We start from the raw sequence: 22,178 nt of genomic DNA on the forward strand, positions 1-22,178 counted from the left end.
TGTTCTCTGCTGGTAGGGTTGCGTTTACGGATATTTTTCTTTAGTTCAAACCATAAGTTCTCCAGTGGATTCAAATCTGGTGATTGCGGAGGAGTTTCCAGCTAGTGGGGTGTATTATAAAGGATCCACTGGCGAACATCGTAAGCTCGGTGCTTGGGGTCGTTATCTTGTTGGAACATCCACTTATCACCCAAGAGAAGTTTTAGCGCGCTACCCTTTAAGTTTGATTGTAAGATCTCCAAATACACTCTCGCAGTCATAATACCATCAATCACGTGGATATTTCCCACTCCATTAGCATTTACCCCCCCCACATACCATCATTGAACAGCTGTTATGTTTAACTGTTGGAACGATATTCTGTTTTCCGAATGCTTTATTCTTCTTTCGCCACACATGTGGTATCCACCACTTCCAAATTCGTTGATTTTAGTTTCATCTGTGAAAATCACGTTGTGCCAAAAGTCCACAGGTTCATTTTGGTACTTCTTTGGAAATTCTAGTCTTTTCTTTCTGTTTGTCTGACAATTTTATTTTTCTGTACATCTTTGAAAACCTGCTGTTTTAAGTGTATTTCTTACTGTTTGAGGTGTAACATTCACTTGTATGTCCTGGGCGAGTGATGTGGCGACCTGTCTTGCGCTTGTTCGTGGATTTTTCTTCACAAGTTCTAATGATGTACTTTCCTTGTCGGGGATTTAATTTCCTTGGTCGGCTTGTGTTTCTTTATAATATAACCAATAGTGGAAGGTAACTTGTCCACTATACGGCCGATTTCTCGGTAACTTTTACCTTCTCCATACAATTTCACAATTAACTTTCGTTCCTCTAGCGTTGTCTCTCTCCGTTTTCCACCCATGGTACTGGTTTCGTCTTCAGCTGCTATGAACTGCCTCACTCTACTTTGTAGACTACCCAGATGCACTGAAGCAACTCTTCAGCCCCAATTTTTGCGTGATTTGTTCGCGATGACAGCGCTGTCCAAATACTTTTTTTTTTTTTTTTGCTACCCTCCTACCTACCTATTTCTTTTTCCTTCACTCACGGCTGTCGTATGGGGTACATGGCAGTATTCAGTAGGCGACAAAACTATCTTAACTCTGGTGTTAATACCCCAATAATCTTTTGGTCTATACTGACTTGCATATCTGGTATTTTCTTGTGTTTTCATCCTAGGTCTAGCTGTCCAAATACTTTTTTTACCCACTGTATTTGTACACTTAAGCAGGATTACTTTGCTATTGTATTACCCCAAAAACATTATAGTCTAAGCACTATATCAGTTCATGCGCAGATTGAGTTGAGTTGAGTTGATTTTAGTTTAGCGTCCCGTTCAGCAGCGAGGCTATATGAGACGTGGACCTACTGATTAACGTGGAATCCGAACCACATGAGCTCCCGCCGGGAATCGAACCCGGGTCTCCCACGCCGATGCGCAGATTGAGAATATCTAGGCTACATATTATAGCTTTTCTATATTTTGAAGATTTGTTGTGAATCTCCATGCTATTATACTACGGCTACAAATAAGCACTTTCTGCACCAAAAAGCTCTTAATCCCTTTTGAAATATGCATATCCTATTACATCCAAAGGCGTCGATCCTGGATGGGCCGAGGGGGGGGGGATGGCTCTCACATAGCTCATATGGGACCCCTATTATATTTATGAATATACAATATTTGGCATAATTTGAATGCAATTGATCTTAAAATCCTCATATATATATATATACCTTCTGCATCTGAATGCTCCCCCCCCCCCATTTACAGAGAAATCAGCGCCCTTGATTGCATCCTTCCATTTTTTCTACTATTTACTCTGCATATTACCAATTGGTCACCCACATCATTGATACAACTATTCTTATCTTAATGCAACAAGTATCGTCTCTACAAGGGAAAAGCTTTAAAGCTGAAGAGAGCTGCAGCAAATAGAGGCAGACAGAAGTTCGGCTGCCGAAAAACCATCATAAACAAGAAAAGTGCTCGAGAATTTTTCTTGTGACCTAGGGGCCGGTTCTCAAACCTAGGCACTATAATAATACAATTTCATACATAGGCCTTCAAACTTTATTTTTGATTTAACTTATTTAGGAACCAGACTCCTATTTCAAATCGCCTTGACTACCTGGCGTCCAGGATTTTTCGAGCCTGAGACAGAAATTCATTGCGTGTTACTTATGTTATTTTGAAACTTCAGCTTTTTCCTTTTAATAACCTCACACGAAATAGTGTTTCAAGTATACAAACACGAGTGCAAATCCCGGGGAGGGGATGAGGGGGACATATCCCCTCCAATCTTGGAGCTGGAGGGGACTGTCCCCCCCAATAATCTCATTTAAAATGTGTTTTTGAGGAAAAATATGATGATTTGTGTCCGATTGCCACAAAGGAAAGTGAGATGAAATTGATATCCCCCCAGAATAAGCCTCAAATATGCCCGTCTCCCAATGTTGATGACAACTCTGCTCCTCCCAGATCCTCTACAGCATTGTTTTTCACTTCATAAATACTTTGAACATCGCCTAAAACAATATATATATATATATATATATATATATATATATATATATATATATATATATATATATATAGAGAGAGAGAGAGAGAGAGAGAGAGAGAGAGAGAGAGAGGCGGATCCAGGATATGATCAAGGGAGGGGCTAAACCATATTTTGTCGTTTTATCCAGTGTAAAGCAGGATTGAAGTCCATTTTATCCAGTGTATACCTGAGCGTCAAGGGGGGCTATAGCCCCTATAGCCCCCTTGGATCCGCCACTGTATATAACATGGGTATGTATATGGGAACGGTCTTATGGTCTTACCCCCCCCCAATGTTGAAGACAGATTTGCGCCGCTGTAAACCAACATAAGTTTATTTATATTTTTTTCTCCTCTTCAACCAGGCCCGTATCCACGGGAGGCAGCTCTCCTAAATTATTACTGGCCCCTAAAATTTTCAAGGTAAGCTTGCTAATGAACTATAATATGGTTGGATTAGCCCTCCAACTTCTACCGCACCCTCTACATTTTTGGGGTGGCTACAAGCCTGCCCTCATCTCTAAGATGATTAATGTTTCGCATATGGTGGTACATTTGCAAAAGATCATATAATAAAAGTATTGTGTTTTGTGTTCTGAAGTCCACAAATTAAAAAAAAATTAAAAAAAGTCATAAAAACAAACGTTTGAAGTGTTCAGCCTTGTTAAGTTTCGTCTAGTAGACTGATTTGTCTTATATTGGGTTATATCAATAAAAATGAGTAACTACTCCTGAGAAGTCCTGCTCGAGAATCGGAGTAACTACACGTGGAGTAATCTCCGCCCTCAATTTCGTATCAATAAAACAAGCCACTACTCAGGTCTAGACTGCTCCAGATTTATGGACGTTCACTCGCGTTTCCTCTGCGCATGGCAGTGAGTCAGTCGTATCAATAAAAGAAATTACTCATTTCTCTCATCCTTTGCGCGGTCATTTCGTTGTTTTTAACCTATGGCGTAGTATCCTAAACGCCATGAAACGGGCAAGTAGCAACGACAGCTTCAATCAAAGTGCATTTGTGGATGTTATAAAAGAGTTTCGAGTAGTACTTTCAAGGTCACAGTTACCAGAAAGTAAACGAAGGAAAGCCAAGGCTTTGAAGGCAATTATTACAGTGAAATGCATCGAAATATCAAATACATCGACGACTCAGACACAAATCCAAAAGAGAATCTTTAATATTCGAGCGAGAAAAAAAAAAAAAAAAAAAAAAGAACAAAAAAGTAACACTGAAACCATGGGAACGAACCTATTGGAGCTGATGGGTGTTGATTCGAATCCAGCAATATCAAGATTAACACGACAAGTGCATATCACGTGTTGTTCAAGATCTTTGTAGATTGTTTGGCTTTAAGAACGAAATCAGACACTTGGCTCCTTTGTTTCCTTTTTAAAAAAGTCAAGCCAGTCACTTCATAAAGCACGTCCACCTGATTGCGTTTTCCACACCATATGTGTCCCCTTTCGCCTTGACATAAACAAAATACATTCTCATGTATATCCCCTTCCTATCAACGTTGAGTTGAGTTGATTTTGAGTTTAACGTCCTTTTCAGTAGCGAGGCTATATGAGACTGGACCCACTGATTAACGTGGAATCCGAACCACATGAGCTTCCGCTGGGAATCGAACGCGGGTCTCCCATGCCAAAGGCATGTACGCTAACCGCTTAGCCACGAACGAGCTCTTCCTATTTGTGTATTTGTCTCCAAAATACTAGATTTTTTTATTGCCACGTGTGTATAGTCAAGTGCTTTGATCGCACCCGGTAAAGTATATTGTTCTTGCCACTCTGCTTTTGCTGTTTGCATATTACGCATACTTCCGTATTTTCAGATTTCGCAATAATCGAATCCATTACACTTGTTGTAGTCATAGACACAGTACCTTGAGCCACACCAGAATCCCCTGACATTCCGACCTGGAATCCCGGATCACTCACGTAACGCAAGAAAACCCACATTTTTTCCTCATTACGTAGTGCACCACCCCGAATTTCGGTTGATTCTCCTAAAAAAAAAAAAAAAAATGTTGAGCTAATCACTCATTTTCTTTCATGAACTTATAATGTTTTTTGTAATCTCCATTTGCAACATTTCTATGCAGTTTACAAGTTTTTCTACGTAGCAAAACAATCATATACTCTGCCATATTTCGCACGGAGTCACCTATTTAGCTTGCTCCACAAATTTGAAGAAGTTACTAGCATCACAGAGGAGTCTTTGGTTCTTAATGATATCAAACGCGGAGTAGTTACTCGGCTCGAGAATAGAGGTGTGGTTACTTCAAAAGGGCGGGGCTTCTCCGAGGTCAATCGAGACGACTAGTGCTCAGTTCTCTTTTTATTGATACCAATGCGAGTAACTACTACAAAATTGGGAAGAATGACTAGCAAACTAGTATACTTCAAGTTTGTCCTAAGATATTCAAATATATTCAAATAATTGGTAATAAATAAATAAATATCTCGCTTTTTAAATAAATCTTAAATTGTTACTTTTCTTATTTTTTGAGTTATTAGCAACGTCGTACACATTTGAAAAATATGCATCGTATCTTTCGCTGTCATTTCCCTAGTGAGCGGCGCAGACCTTTTCCCTGTACGGACCTGTGACGTACAAACATGGTGGTCGTTGTTTCAAGCACACGAGTAGCAGACCGGAATTCAATCGCAAATTTCGACTAGTTTGAATCGTTGCATGAGTGAAAGGAAGTGTTCCCCGTAATCAGCTAACTCTAAAATGTTTTTTAGAGCAATAAAAAAGAAAATAAGTGGAAATGTCCATTGTAATAAAACTGGGTGTACGAATAGTTTTTTGAGTTGAGTTGATTTTAGCTTAGCGTCCCTTTCAGCAGCAAGGCTATATGAGACGTGGAACTACTGATTAATGTGGAATCCGAACCACATGAGCTCCCACCGGGAATCGAACCCGGGTCTCCCATCCAAGAATACTTTTTTTGAAAAATGAAATGAAATATTCGAGTTTTACGTCCCACGGTTATGCCGGTTAGGCTAAAGGAGACGGTGATGATGAGTAATGAATGAAATGGTGGAATGAAGAAAGTGGGAGGAAACGGGAGAACCCCGAGAAAACCCTGGCACACGGTGTTTGTCCACCACAAAGTTCACTTGGCGAGAGCAGGGTTTGAGCCCGGGATTCTATGCACAAGAGGTGAACGCTCTACCACTGAGCCACCGCGGCCCAATACTTTTTTGAGTCTCCATATCTTCATATAGGCCTAAGTGTTTATTTTTCTGTAATATTTTGCTCAAGGGGAGGGTTTAATACTCCGCAATCCCCCTTGTGTACACATATCGATGATGCTACCAAAACTTGGCAACAAATCTCATTTGCTTTAGTACATTACTTTTTACAATACGAAGACTTGAAAATCAAGTTTGGCAAGTGAGTGCGTACAGAGTAGTACAACTGACGTCTAAATATACAACAGAGAGACAAACGAAACAGCTTGCCGTGTCCCGTGCAGGGAACGTGTACACATTTACAATGTAAGTGCTTACTACTTTGTTCAACAAAAGAAGCAAACAAAACATATGTTTACGCGTGCACCTGCTGTAACATGTATCACTAACATACAGCAATTAACTTTTATGTAATTTTTGTGATGAGAGTGTTTTTTTCTTTTTCCGTCGACCAATGATAAATATGCGAGTTCTATTAACTTTCGTGGTCATAGTGAGAAAGTTTCATATTGCGTAAGATTTTGTCTTCTTTTTTTTCTTTATCGTCTCTTGAGTTTTCGTGCTTCCTCGACTAGTTTCCGCTTCGAGTCATGAAATACGTAAGACTTATGATCGATAAAGGTTATCTTTTGTCGATAGAAACCAAACACACTTTGAATAGTTGCAAGATATAGTTAACTAGTTGTTTGTTTTAAACTTCTATTCTTCGGAAAACAACATGACAGCTAAAGATCCTGTTATAGTTGTGGGAGCTGGTCTTAGTGGTGAGTACTTACATTGACAATTATAAATTTACTTCTAAATTATTATTATTATTATTATTATTATTATTATTATTATTATTATTATTATTATTATTATTATTATTATTATTATTATTAACGAAATGTGTTTATAAATATATGTTCACTGGTCCTACCTGCTTTAAGCGTTCCGTTCATAGTAATGGATTGTAGTGAAACATCCTTCATCAACACAGATGCTATCTGATAAGGTATCGAAACAAGGACTCCCGTGTGAAAGACTGATAAGCTAACCATTTAATCACTAAGTCAGTGTGGGAACATGGTGGCTTAGTGGTAGAGCGCTAGCGTTTGGTACGAGAGTTTCCGGCGTCAATCTCCGACCATGCGAATTTATGCTGGCCACAGGATTTTGTGATTTCCTCCCGCATTATCATTCTACCAGTTAATTTATACAACCATATAAAATATTCGCTTCCATTAGCAGTGGCGGAACTTGGTCGGGGCCAGGAGAGCCTAGGCCCTCTAAGTTTTTTGAGTGACAAAAATAATTCAAACTATCATTTATGTATTTTTGGAATTTTACAGGAGTGGTTGCCTTTTATTCTTTATTGGAATTTTTTTGAAATATTAGCTAATAACTATAGTTTTAGTTGGAGTTTTTCTGTTATGCAATGTGTAAAACACTACTTGAGGTCCACAATGTCAACGTTCAAACTCACCATAATATATATAAGGAGAGAGTTAAGTTGGAAACTTCTACAGGACCCATGAAGAATTGTAAACTCATGATATACCTATCATCAATGGCGGATCCAGGATATGATCAAGGGAGGGGCTAAACAATAGTTTGCCGCTTTATCCAGTGTAAAATAGCATTAAAGTCCATTTTATCCAGTGTATACCTGAGGGTCAAGGGGGGTTATAGCCCCTATAGCCCCCCTTTGGATCCGTCCTTGCCTATCATAGTGTGGGTTCTGGCTGCCCCCCCCCCTTTAACACTCCAGATCCTTCACTTTCCAGTAGTCATCGGTCACTTATAGCCTAGAGAACGTCAAATTAGAATTTTAATTTAATTTCATTTATTTCTGAAAATTTTCACCCGAGAGAAGGAACTTTAAACACACGAGAGATGAGAAGTAATATTTCGAAAATAGTGGTAACTGCATTGAGCATGAAGGGAGAAATAGTATTCTCGGAAGAGGAATTTCGCACATCGGAGAGGGGAAATTTAAAATCATCACAGCAAACGAGCTGGATAACCCCTTTCGTATATTTTTGACTCAAAACATCCAATATATTTCAATCAAAAAAATTCTTGTAGGCCTTACATCTGGAGAACTAGATATAGTGTAACTTAACCTAAACTATTACTTAATTCACTAGTCAGTATGGTGTGCTTATTCTCTAGAAAATACGAAAACTCGATTTAGGGACCGTTCAAAAATTTTGTGGCTCCTGATTCAAAAATTAATTATTGTCCAAGATCGCAATTTGGATCATTACTAAAATTCTTGTTGTTCATTTATCGACATCTTACACTGTGTGCTTCTTCTATTCTCCTGAATTTCTGACAGTTCCGGCCTGGACGTGATCTTTGTGCCACTTAGTCGGTGTTTACTTGATACTAGTTGAAATATCTGTTTTTACGGAGAGGATAAGATTTATGAAGTAGATCATATTTGAAAGTAAAGAAATAAGTGAAACAAACAAATAAAGAAAATTAATTCCTTCGGTAATGGCCTACCAATATGAGTGAAATCAAGGTAGTTATGTGTCTCTTTAGGATATTAACTGAAATATCTGTTCTTCTTATAGAGAGAATAAGATTTATGAAATAGATCATATTTGAAAGTAAAGAAATTAATAACGAAGAATAATTCCTTTTTTTAATGCCTTCTTAATATAAGTGAAATAAAAGAAGAACAACGCTTTCGGTGTTGTTCAGTGACAATGTCAGCTTTAATTTCTTAGGTCCTCGTCTGGATACGCCAATTGCACTATGTGGCAACGTCGCAGATAAAGAACTACAGTGAAGATCTACCAGTCTATCAAATAATTGCATCGATTCTTTCCAGGTAGAAGTTAAAGTCGTTATACGTTAAACACTAACACCACTTATTTGCATACAAACCGATGTACAGCTGTTTGTTGGATTCGTAGAACAATGCTAATGGCTCCAAATTAATCTGGGATGTTGCCACATAGCGAAATTTTGATTCCCTATAACGGCTGAAGAAGAACCTGGAGAGTATGGCATCATCAGGGCCGGATTAAGGGGGTTATAAACCCGGGCCTCCACTCTGATCAAAACGTCAAAAGCGAGCTATTTAAAAAGAAAAAATGAAGATACAATCATCATCATAAAATAAAATATAACCAAAAATATAAAACATATTCCCTTAACTTTCCTTCTGTACTTCATAGAAATGTATTAGAGAAAGTCAGGAGGGACCACATTTTTTTTTCTAGCCCCGGGTCTCCAGATAGATTAATCCAGTCCTGGGCATCATATAGGGTATTCGCTTTATTTCGACCCGAAGCAGGCAAGTAGCCAGGATTTCGTAAAGGAGGGGGAGGGGTCCGTGACATGAAATACTGTGGTCATCACACTAGGAGCTCGATCATTCTAAACTGTTCGTTTTCGTGTCCAACAAACATCTATTTTTTTAAAAATAATTTTCTATTTTTTTATATTTATGTAAGAATGCCTACCCCATTGACATTTTAGTAAGTTAAAACTGGTAAAGAAGTATATACGCTGAATAATGACCTAGGAAAGACTTAATTTATTTGCCATAGAAGTTATTGAAAATGGTGAAGCCAGGAAGTTAGATTTCAAGGAGATATTGTCCATATTTGCTCACAGAAAAGTCAGGAGAATACCATTAAGTGTTTGAATAAAGTATGTATATGTCATTATGCAGTTAATTTTGCTCACTTTTATTTTAATTTATTAGTATTTTTATGTTATCATTATATGATATTTATACTACATGTTTTGGAACAACGTATCGTTAGCATTGTTTTGCAGAATACACATATTTGGAACATAAATTATAATTTTAAGATTGTGTTGATGCAAATGAAAATACAACCGCCACCTGGGAAAGTTACTTTAGTATTCTAACGATATGATAAATTTACTGAAAAATTTATGTTAATCGCAAGGAGAGATTTTTTTTAAAAAAGCAAAAATCAGAAAATTACAAAGTTTTTGTTATCACTAGTGTTGCCACGAGACGAGACGAGAAGAGACTTCAGTCTGTCTCGTCTCGTCTCGTCTCGTGCAAAGCACGTCAAAGAATATAGCAGCATACCATGGGAACGAAAGTAAAATGTAGCAGGCTGCACCATGCTAATCAAGATACAACTAAGTTACAAGTATTACCCAGAACACACAAGACAAGAAATGTCACGGTAGCTACACCGTAAAGCCTTCACCTCTAGTGTATGTGGTAGTCGGTTCGATCTCGGTTCATGCCATGTGAGCTTTGTAGTGGACAAACATTAAGTGTGTGTGGGGACCGCGGTGGCTCAGTGGTAGAGCGTTCACCTCCGGTGCTTGGAGTCTCGGGTTCGGTCCCAGCCCCGCCAAGTAAACTTTGTGGTGGACAAACACCGTGTGCGTGGGTTCTCTCGGGGTTCTCCCGTTTCCTCCCACTTTCTTCATTCCACCATTTCATTCATTACTCATCATCACTGGCTCCTTTAGCCTAACGGGCATAACCGTGGGACGTAAAACTCAAAGATTTCATTTCATTTCATTTCATTTTTCGAATGTGTGTGTTTTCTCGAAGTTGTCTAGTATCCTACCACTTTTTTCATTCCACTAATTTTTCCCATCATCATCCATTCGGCCAAAGTTGCCTAAAGGTCTTAAAAATAAATTCAAATAAGCTCACATGGCAAGGACAAATAGTTTACAAGATAATATATCTCTGCTGTTATTTGTCTGAGGCTTCTCGACCCTGGCTTTTTTTTTTTTAACATTCTGAAACATTGAAATTTGTTTCACCAGTTTCAATACACGAATATACAGTAAATTGCTCATAGGTACGTCGAAGATGAAGACACTAATGTCAAATAATGTTTACACGACAAGCAAAGTTCGATGTAAAGGTGTCACCATCCACGACACTATCGTATACTATCAGCCCACTTGCTTTATAATGTATTATATATATATATATATATATATATATATATATATATATATATATATATATATATATATATAGAGAGAGAGAGAGAGAGAGAGAGAGAGAGAGAGAGAGAGAGAGAGAAAGAGAGATGGAAAGATATATAGATAAATAGAGAGATAGATATGTGTGTACACTTTGATTCCATATATTTCAGCCATTTTGGTTTCACAGTGTTAATCAATACCAATCCCGAAACTACTTTTCATTTCAGCATGTTTAGATTTGTTGCAATTATTTTTTTTTAAATGCTCGGAACCAAATAAAAATCTTGTAAAATCTTCCCTGTTTTTGATTTTGTTTGTCATCATTCCAGCCAGAAATGAAAAAAATGATAATTCCTTAGTTTACAGCAAGGGTAATTGGGGACAAGACATTAAGGATGATATTTCTGGAAGCTCATGTATCACGATTGTTTCATTCAATAGACAGAGGACACTTTTCTATGAAGGCTTTTCAACATGTTTTCTCACAAAGGGGATTTTCCTTTTGCAATCTATATGACCACTGGCAATTTCAATCTTGGCCATTCCCGCCAGCGTTTCCATTTTCGAGACACTCGTCTAAAAGGGTTCTGTTTCGTCTCGTGGCAACACTAGTTATCACTTATATATTAGGATTTAATATTTGTGTCGTTATTTGTATCTTCTATGCTATTAGTACGTTGATATATTTAAGTTGAAAATAAACAAGAATAGCACCTGATTTCAATAATTCAAAAACCATGGTTTCATTAACTTTTATGTTTTAATTACAAAAGCCATTCAGACTAAAAAATTGACATAATAACAACTTTTTAAAATCTTACATTCCCTATTTAAATCTACGAGTGCAGAATAAACTTTGGTTATTTTTCATAACACTGCGCGGGGGGTGGGGAGCACCTGGGAATTCTCGACCCAGGTGCTTACAACCCACGCGACGGCCCTGCCTATTTCGTCTTGCTTTCCATTGAAATGACGAAAGAAAGTAGTGAAAGTAGTATTCGGTTTAAAACTTTAAAATAATAATAATAATAATAATAATAATAATAATAATAATAATAATAATAATAATAATAATAATAATAATAATAAATAGCATTTGCCAACAATATGACTTAGAAAATTAACACTTAAGTTATAGTGCTTTTGTCATAAAAATCAAGGTGCACTTAGTGAGCTACGTAATGCCAACTCTCTGTTTATTGACAATATTATGAGTTCAGCAAAGAAAAGAAAAATCTAAACCAGTTACCAAACCATTTTACGCAATCCGTACAATGACAATATATAAGTTTTCTTACTTATAAAAACATGTCTATGCTTGCCGTTTCATGTCTACGTGAAACAGTAAAATACACAGACAATAATTTTCTTCGCTTCCGAAAATCTATATATATAAAAGAGAACGCACAAAATCCTTTGTCCGCTCATCACGCTAATACGGCTGAACCGATTTCTTTCATTTTTGGGGGGTTGTTAGGATTTGGACCCTAGATGGTTTTTATCATATCACTTTAATTTTCAATTACCAGTGTCTTGAGATAATTGACCAATCAGGTGTCAATACGTAAAAAAAATCCTTTGTCCGCTCATCACGCTAATACGGCTGAACCGATTTCTTTCATTTTTGGGGGGTTGTTAGGATGTGGACCCTAGATGGTTTTTATCATATCACTTTAATTTTCAATTACCAGTGTCTTGAGATAATTGACCATTCAGGTGTCCATACGTACAAATCCTTTGTTATTAGTTCATCATAGGTATAAAAATAAACGTATTTATATGCAACCCGCATGACCCTGTGACTCGACGGGTTAACATAACTGACAGGCGCTATAAATCACTTGAAAGCGAAAAAGTAAAAATTATCTAAGTAACAAAGTTTATTGCGTTCCGGGGTGACCGCAGCGAAGCGGGGTGAACGCTGCTAGTGCAATATAAAAATTTTAAATTGCCTTGCAAATTTAAATTAGATTCGCCAATTGCTACACAATAACCAAAAATCTTTAAGAAATGCAGATATAAAATGTTACAATAATTATATCATAACAATTTTAGTAGGCCTAGAAGATAATGTGATCCCAATGAAATAATTCTGGGTACAGACCTGGTCTAGTGGTGGATAGTAAGAGGAGTGAACGATACCATTGGGGGCGCTCGGCCTTTGCCCCTTTAGCGATGTCACTGGTGTTGTCACTCTCAATATGAGTAAAATAAATAAATAAAGAATAATAATTCAATCCAAAGTATTTAGTCCAGTTTTTTTTATAACCATTTTCTTCTAAATGGAATAGGAATAGGACGGCCAGTTTCTTTTCCTGAGGCTCAAAATATTTATTGATAACTAGAAATGCTGGAGTGGAGAGAGAGAGAGAGAGAGAGAGAGAGAGAGTAAAAATTAGGAATAGGAACGCCACCAGGTAAGAAAAGCCTAGCTTCATTATGTATAAATATTAACTTCGAAGCGTCAATTATAATTCTGTCAATAGAATAACAGTGGCTTCGCATGTAGTTAATTTTACAAACTGTACTAACAATGTTAATAATGGCTGAATCTGTGGTGGAAAATTAGCTAAAATTGGTTGTCTCGTACCCAGGGGCGTATTTACGATTTTGTTTCGGGAGGGGCTTTGCTAACTTTCGGGGGGGCTTTGCCTGGAAATGGGAAAATTCTGCAAGATATTTCATTTACTTTACTATACTAAGTAAGATTTCGGGGGGGGATTAAGCCCGGAAGCCACCCCCTAAATACGCCACTGCTCGTACCTATTAAGTGGTTGCCATTAAGTGGTTTCCGCGAGTCTACATGTGGAGTAGTCCCTCCATATCTCGCGTAATAACAGAATGTAGTTCCTTCAGGTAAACTAGTTTACTATTTCTTATTCTTCGGATTCAAAATATTTAGAAATGATAAACCATTATTTTATAACACACTCTTTAAGACTGTATACTATTACTATCGAGAATTGCACTAACAGTGTCAACCATGGCTGAATCTGTGGTGAAAACCCGACAGCCTTTATCATGAAGGAACTTTATTGTAAAATTGGCGCGTCATACGAATGTGTTTTGTATTCAACAAAATAAAATGCTGAGCATAGTAGTAGGCCCCGGCGTATATCTAGTCGAGTCAGCAAAAATTTTTGTGACGTCATAGGTCAAAGGTCAATGACCTTGACCCGGGGTCAATGACCTAGGGGTACCTAGGACCACCCCCTCTAAATTTTGACAGGGGCACCTTGGTCCACCCCTAAATTTTGGCAGGGGTACATAGGACCACCCCCCTTAAATTTTGGAAATTGCCAAATCTAAAAATTTGGTGTGGTAGCCTAGGACCATAGTATGTACCTCTATCAGTATTGGGGGTCTATGTCGTTCCCTTTCATGGGTAAAAAATTGCCAAAAATTCAAATTTCGGGGGTTTTTGACCTAATTTATCCTCTTTGATGAGGTGTTATTACCCTATATGGTTATATGGACGTATACAGGGGTCCATTACCTTTCATAAGACATGGGTATATTATTGCACCCCTTGAAAAATTTGGGAGGGGTACCATGGCCCACCCCTTAAATTTTGGAAATTGACCAATTTAAACATTGGGTATTATAGTACAGGACCCTAATATCTATTATGATAAATTTGGGTGGTCCACCTCATTTCCTTCTAGGGGTACAAAATTGCCAAAAATATAAACGTAAGCAATACGTTATACCACGTGTTTAGATTTTGGCTCAATTTATCCCCTTTGATGAGGTGTTATTACCTTATATGGTTATATGGTCATGTATAGGGGTCCATTACCTTTCATAAGATATGGGTATATTTGTGCACCCCTTGAAAAATTTGGGAGGGGCACCTTGGCCCACCCCTTAAATTTTGGAAATTGACCAATTTAAACATTTGGTATTATAGTACTGCACCCTAACATGTATTATGATAAATTTGGGTGGTCCACCTTGTTCCCTTCTAGGGGTACAAATTTGCCAAAATATAAACGTAAGCAATACGTTGTACCACGTGTTTGGTATTTTGGCCCAATTTATTTCCTTGGATGAAGTCCTATTACCTTATATGGTTATGTTTAGGGGTCTATTCCCTATCATAAGACATAGGTACATTTGTGCACCCCTTTAAAAATTTGGGAGGGGTACCTTGGCCCACCCCTTAAATTTTGGAAATTGATCATTTTATATATTTGGTATTATAGTACTGGACCCTAACATGTATTATGATAAATTTGGGTGGTCCACCTCGTTTCCTTCTAGGGGTACAAAATTGCCAAAATATAAACGTAAGCAATACGTTATACCGTGTGTTTGGTTTTTAGTCGATTTTATCCCCTTTGATGAGGTGTTATTATCCTATTTAGTTATATGGTCATGTATAGGGGTCCATTACCTTTCATAAGATATGGGTATATTTGTGCACTCCTTTAAAAATTTGGGAGGGGTACTTTGGCCCACCCCTTAAATTTTGGAAATTGCCCAATTTAAACATTTGGTATTATAGTACAAGACCCTAATATGTATTATGATAAATTTGGGTGGTCCACCTCGTTCCCTTTTAGGGGTACAAAATTGACAAAATATAAACGTAAGCATTACGTTGTACCACGTGTTTGGTTTTTGACCTAATTTATTCCTTTGGATGAGGTCCTATTACCTTATATGGTAATGTATAGGTGTTCATTCCCTATCATAAGACATAGGTACATTGATGCACCCCGGGAGGGGATTCGGTATCATAGTACATGACTCAACATGTATCATGATAAATTTGGGTGGTCCACATCGTTCTCTTTTAGGGGTACAAAATTGCTAAAATATAAACATAAGCAATATGTTGTACCATGTGTTTGGTTTTTGGCCCAATTTCTCCCCTTTGATGAGGTTTTATTACCTTATATGGTTATATGGTCATGTATATAGGTTCATTTCCTATCATAAGATATGGGTACATTGATGCATCCTTTAAAAATTTGGGAGGGGTATTTTGGCTCATCCACTCGGTTTTAGAAATTGTTTAATATAAGCATTTGGTATCATAGTACAGGTCTCCAATATGTACCACTATAAATTTGGATGGTCCACATCGTTCCCTTTTCATAGGTAAAGAACTACCAAAAATCAAATTTCGGAGGTTATTGACCCCTATTTAGCATGTTATATGGGTATGTACAGAGGTTTATTACCTTTATATGTTTATGTTCCCTTTTAAATTTGGGAATTATCAAATAACAAAATTCGGTAAACGTTTTCTAGGACCCATTGTAGATGTTGATGTTCCTCTTATGGCCAAATATTCAAAATTTAAATGTTATTGACCGGCTTTATTATTGAATAAGTACAGGATTTATTACTTTTTTCATAAGGCACAGGTGTATTTGTGTACCAATCTTAAATTTTGGAAGGGGTACATTTCTTATTGTCGTATCAATAATTGGTAATTGTTCTTAAAATTGGATAGTATCTCATTCATTGGGTAAATCATTATGATCACGTGATCGGTTATTGACCTATGATGGGATTAGGAGTCCAGGACATTGGTACATTGAAACTTTGTAGGATAATTTGATAATGCGTCATTGGTTTTGATTATTCCCGCCAAATATAAACGTAAGCAAGACGTTGTACCACGTGATTGTCCTTGATGAGGTAGTGTACAGGGATTCATTTCCTTTGTTGTGGTACTTCTTAAGTTTGAGTACACACACACTTCTAGAAAACAGTTGGTTCTACTCAGGTAAACAATTGACGGACATTATTGACCTTATTGAACATATAATGATATGATTAACTCTAAGACTTAGGTATATCAAGAGAAGTATTCTTTAAATTTGGGAATGGTGATAAACAGAATTTTAACATAAGGTGCGAAATTTGAAACAATACATTGAACTTTAGTCACAGCTCATAGTCTAAGATCATTGGTGGTGATTGATTTGACCTTGAGCTTTAGAAATCTGATAGCTAACCTTATTGAATCTTATGACTCATAGACGAAAGGCAATACATGCTACAACAGTTTAAAATTTAATCATAAGGTGATGTAATCTGACACTAGCAAAGTTATTGTTAATGCAATTTGATTGGATGATCACTATCTTTCCTGCAATCTGATTGGTTGATCACTATCTTTCGTGCAATCTGATTGGTTGATGATTTTCAAATCTTTGCTGTATTCAGTTTTAAGTTTTGTTTAACATTTAAAAATCTTGGTTTCGTTCAACATTTTGCACTCACTGATAAATATGATCAAAACCGTTTATTTGTTAATCGAATAGTTAAAAACCGGATAAAGTTTGACGGTTAACCGTGAAACGTAAAATTTTTAGTTTGAAATTTTTTTGTTTGAAACTTTTTGTTTGAAAATTCTTGCTTTCAAATTTTTGTTTGAATTTTTTGTTTCAAAATTTTGTTTGACCTTTTTTTGACAACTTTTGTTTCAAAATTTTTTTGTTTAAAAATTTTTCGTTTGAAATTTTTTAAAATTTTTTCGTTTCAAAATTTTGTTTAAAATTTTGTTTGAAATTTTTCGTTTCCGAATTTTTTCGTTTGAAATTTTTTGTTTGAAAATTTTTGTTCGAAAATTTTGTTTAAATTTTTTTGTTTGAAATTTTTCGTTTCCAAATCTTTTGTTTGAAATTTTTTGTTTCAAAATTTTGTTTGAAATTTTTTTCGCTTCAAAATTTTGTTTGAATTTTTTTCGTTTGAAATATTTTGTTTGAATTTTTTTCGTTTCAAAATTTTGTTTCAAAGATTTTTTGTTCTAAATTTTTGTTTCAAAGTTTGGTTTGACATTTTTAAAAGTTTGTGCACTCATTAGTAAAGAACTGGAACTGTTTAGAGCAAAAACCTCTGGCAACATTGTGGTGCAATAGTACACGTAAGAACCTGGGGTTGTACTTGAAATGAAAAAACACAATTCATTGAAATGGATCATTTTATTACACTCCACATACATCCATACCAGATAGTGGTTCTGGATATTGTCGATACAATGTATTTTGAACTTCGTGCAGTAGTTTGTCTTTAGCATATAATTTTAATTCCAATTGAAGTCTTTTAAGGTCTAATGCAATATCAATTGGTGGAAACTCAATGTCCATTTGATCACAAATAAACTGTTTATCAATACAGGTATGCACCCACGAACGATGTTGACAACCATCACAATATCTAGATACATGTTGTACAATATGCATAACACATTTTTCAAAATAGTACTTTTTCAGGAATATACTAGTTTTGTTGCACACTTCCACTGCATGTTTCGCACACTGAAATACGTTTATAAATTTGTTCCATTCCGTTTGCGTTAGATACACCATGTTGCGAGGGACATGGAATGTACTCTTTTTACGTAACAGCACCATCTTCTCTTTGAGGACTGTACGCAGCACCACTTCATGATTTGAGCCTAATGATTTGACTATGGTCACATTTAGCTCATCATGAAAATAATCGTTCATTTGGTCGATTAGTGAACATAATATTTGCCATTCTTCACAGGTCAGTTGTACACCAAATTGTTCTGCTTTGCCCAATCGAATCACAGGTTCAAATGTTCTAGCACTGATACCAATCATCACATGTTTTGTTTGAAATATATTTATTGGATAATAGCTTGCGAAGATGAACTCTTTATCGTTAGAAGTACACATCTTTCCTCCTGAAAAGCACTTGCTCAAATGATTTCGTGGGATGACACTGTATTTGCTGGTTTATAGTTATATCTGACGTCATTGGTAAGGAATGTACTGACGTTTGAATTCATGATTTCATCACAGTTGCTGACGTCATGCCGACCAACCAAATTCATACAACTACGGCTGACGTCATTGGAAAGAAATGTGCTGACGTTTGAATTCATGATTTCATCACAATTGCTGACGAATCTGGCTGTGTACTAAATTCAAGTTGATGACTTCGACCCAAGAATCCTTTGTAACATAAAGATACAGATCCAGTATTTAAGAAACGTAACAGTTCTTCTTGTTTTGATGCTTCGATGGGTAAATATCTTGCTGGTAAAATTATATTCTTATCATTTTCAAGCTTCACTACGATTCTTAATCCAAACTTTGTAGGGATCATTTGGCTAGCTAAGATTCTATAAGGTACATTCTGTTGTAAATCAGTAATCTTGGTAAATGATGTCATCACATCACGCGTGTTTAGAAACTGCAGACAAGTAGCCATGATGATGTTATCATGAATACTAACTCGAACGATACTTATATATGATGAAAAACTGATGACGTTGCATTATCATGTTCTGACGTGTACTATTGCACCACAATGTTGTCAAAGGTTTTTGTTCTAAACAGTTCCAGTTCTTTACTAATGAGTGCACAAACTTTTAAAAATGTCAAACCAAACTTTGAAACAAAAATTTAGAACAAAAAATCTTTGAAACAAAATTTTGAAACGAAAAAAATTCAAACAAAAAATTTCAAACGAAAAAAATTCAAACAAAATTTTGAAGCGAAAAAAATTTCAAACAAAATTTTGAAACAAAAAATTTCAAACAAAAAATCTGGAAACGAAAAATTTCAAACAAAAAAATTTAAACAAAATTTTCGAACAAAAATTTTCAAACAAAAAATTTCAAACGAAAAAATTCGGAAACGAAAAATTTCAAACAAAATTTTAAACAAAATTTTGAAACAAAAAAATTTCAAACGAAAAATTTTTAAACAAAAAAATTTTGAAACAAAAGTTGTCAAAAAAAGGTCAAACAAAATTTTGAAACAAAAAATTCAAACAAAAATTTGAAAGCAAGAATTTTCAAACAAAAAGTTTCAAACAAAAAATTTCAAACTAAAAATTTTACATTTCACGGTTAACCGTCAAACTTTATCCGGTTTTTAACTATTCGATTAACAAATAAACGGTTTTGATCATATTTATCAGTGAGTGCAAAATGTTGAACGAAACCAAGATTTTTAAATGTTAAACAAAACTTAAAACTGAATACAGCAAAGATTTGAAAATCATCAACCAATCAGATTGCACGAAAGATAGTGATCAACCAATCAGATTGCAGGAAAGATAGTGATCATCCAATCAAATTGCATTAACAATAACTTTGCTAGTGTCAGATTACATCACCTTATGATTAAATTTTAAACTGTTGTAGCATGTATTGCCTTTCGTCTATGAGTCATAAGATTCAATAAGGTTAGCTATCAGATTTCTAAAGCTCAAGGTCAAATCAATCACCACCAATGATCTTAGACTATGAGCTGTGACTAAAGTTCAATGTATTGTTTCAAATTTCGCACCTTATGTTAAAATTCTGTTTATCACCATTCCCAAATTTAAAGAATACTTCTCTTGATATACCTAAGTCTTAGAGTTAATCATATCATTATATGTTCAATAAGGTCAATAATGTCCGTCAATTGTTTACCTGAGTAGAACCAACTGTTTTCTAGAAGTGTGTGTGTACTCAAACTTAAGAAGTACCACAACAAAGGAAATGAATCCCTGTACACTACCTCATCAAGGACAATCACGTGGTACAACGTCTTGCTTACGTTTATATTTGGCGGGAATAATCAAAACCAATGACGCATTATCAAATTATCCTACAAAGTTTCAATGTACCAATGTCCTGGACTCCTAATCCCATCATAGGTCAATAACCGATAACGTGATCATAATGATTTACCCAATGAATGAGATACTATCCAATTTTAAGAACAATTACCAATTATTGATACGACAATAAGAAATGTACCCCTTCCAAAATTTAAGATTGGTACACAAATACACCTGTGCCTTATGAAAAAAGTAATAAATCCTGTACTTATTCAATAATAAAGCCGGTCAATAACATTTAAATTTTGAATATTTGGCCATAAGAGGAACATCAACATCTACAATGGGTCCTAGAAAACGTTTACCGAATTTTGTTATTTGATAATTCCCAAATTTAAAAGGGAACATAAACATATAAAGGTAATAAACCTCTGTACATACCCATATAACATGCTAAATAGGGGTCAATAACCTCCGAAATTTGATTTTTGGTAGTTCTTTACCTATGAAAAGGGAACGATGTGGACCATCCAAATTTATAGTGGTACATATTGGAGACCTGTACTATGATACCAAATGCTTATATTAAACAATTTCTAAAACCGAGTGGATGAGCCAAAATACCCCTCCCAAATTTTTAAAGGATGCATCAATGTACCCATATCTTATGATAGGAAATGAACCTATATACATGACCATATAACCATATAAGGTAATAAAACCTCATCAAAGGGGAGAAATTGGGCCAAAAACCAAACACATGGTACAACATATTGCTTATGTTTATATTTTAGCAATTTTGTACCCCTAAAAGAGAACGATGTGGACCACCCAAATTTATCATGATACATGTTGAGTCATGTACTATGATACCGAATCCCCTCCCGGGGTGCATCAATGTTCCTATGTCTTATGATAGGGAATGAACACCTATACATTACCATATAAGGTAATAGGACCTCATCCAAAGGAATAAATTAGGTCAAAAACCAAACACGTGGTACAACGTAATGCTTACGTTTATATTTTGTCAATTTTGTACCCCTAAAAGGGAACGAGGTGGACCACCCAAATTTATCATAATACATATTAGGGTCTTGTACTATAATACCAAATGTTTAAATTGGGCAATTTCCAAAATTTAAGGGGTGGGCCAAAGTACCCCTCCCAAATTTTTAAAGGAGTGCACAAATATACCCATATCTTATGAAAGGTAATGGACCCCTATACATGACCATATAACTAAATAGGATAATAACACCTCATCAAAGGGGATAAAATCGACTAAAAACCAAACACACGGTATAACGTATTGCTTACGTTTATATTTTGGCAATTTTGTACCCCTAGAAGGAAACGAGGTGGACAACCCAAATTTATCATAATACATGTTAGGGTCCAGTACTATAATACCAAATATATAAAATGATCAATTTCCAAAATTTAAGGGGTGGGCCAAGGTACCCCTCCCAAATTTTTAAAGGGGTGCACAAATGTACCTATGTCTTATGATAGGGAATAGACCCCTATACATAACCATATAAGGTAATAGGACTTCATCCAAGGAAATAAATTGGGCCAAAATACCAAACACGTGGTACAACGTATTGCTTACGTTTATATTTTGGCAAATTTGTACCCCTAGAAGGGAACAAGGTGGACCACCCAAATTTATCATAATACATGTTAGGGTGCAGTACTATAATACCAAATGTTTAAATTGGTCAATTTCCAAAATTTAAGGGGTGGCCAAGGTGCCCCTCCCAAATTTTTCAAGGGGTGCACAAATATACCCATATCTTATGAAAGGTAATGGACCCCTATACATGACCATATAACCATATAAGGTAATAACACCTCATCAAAGGGGATAAATTGAGCCAAAAACTAAACACGTGGTATAACGTATTGCTTACGTTTATATTTTTGGCAATTTTGTACCCCTAGAAGGAAATGA

General features: G+C 35.9%; 1 protein-coding gene across 1 annotated transcript in view; it reads left to right on the forward strand.

The window, feature by feature from the left end:
• The first annotated feature begins 6,018 nt into the window (after positions 1 to 6,018).
• The window catches only part of LOC145693655 (amine oxidase [flavin-containing] B-like), a 65,722-nt gene continuing 49,562 nt past the window's right edge, over positions 6,019 to 22,178 (forward strand). The window contains exon 1 of the mRNA XM_081769879.1: positions 6,019 to 6,510. Coding sequence (XP_081626005.1) covers positions 6,465 to 6,510 — 46 coding nt within the window. The 5' untranslated portion in view covers positions 6,019 to 6,464. The remainder of the gene's footprint in view (positions 6,511 to 22,178) is intronic.

This window comes from Thermobia domestica, chromosome 8 (assembly GCF_964235325.1).
Source record: "Thermobia domestica chromosome 8, izTheDome1.hap1.1, whole genome shotgun sequence".
Lineage (NCBI taxonomy): Eukaryota > Metazoa > Arthropoda > Insecta > Zygentoma > Lepismatidae > Thermobia > Thermobia domestica.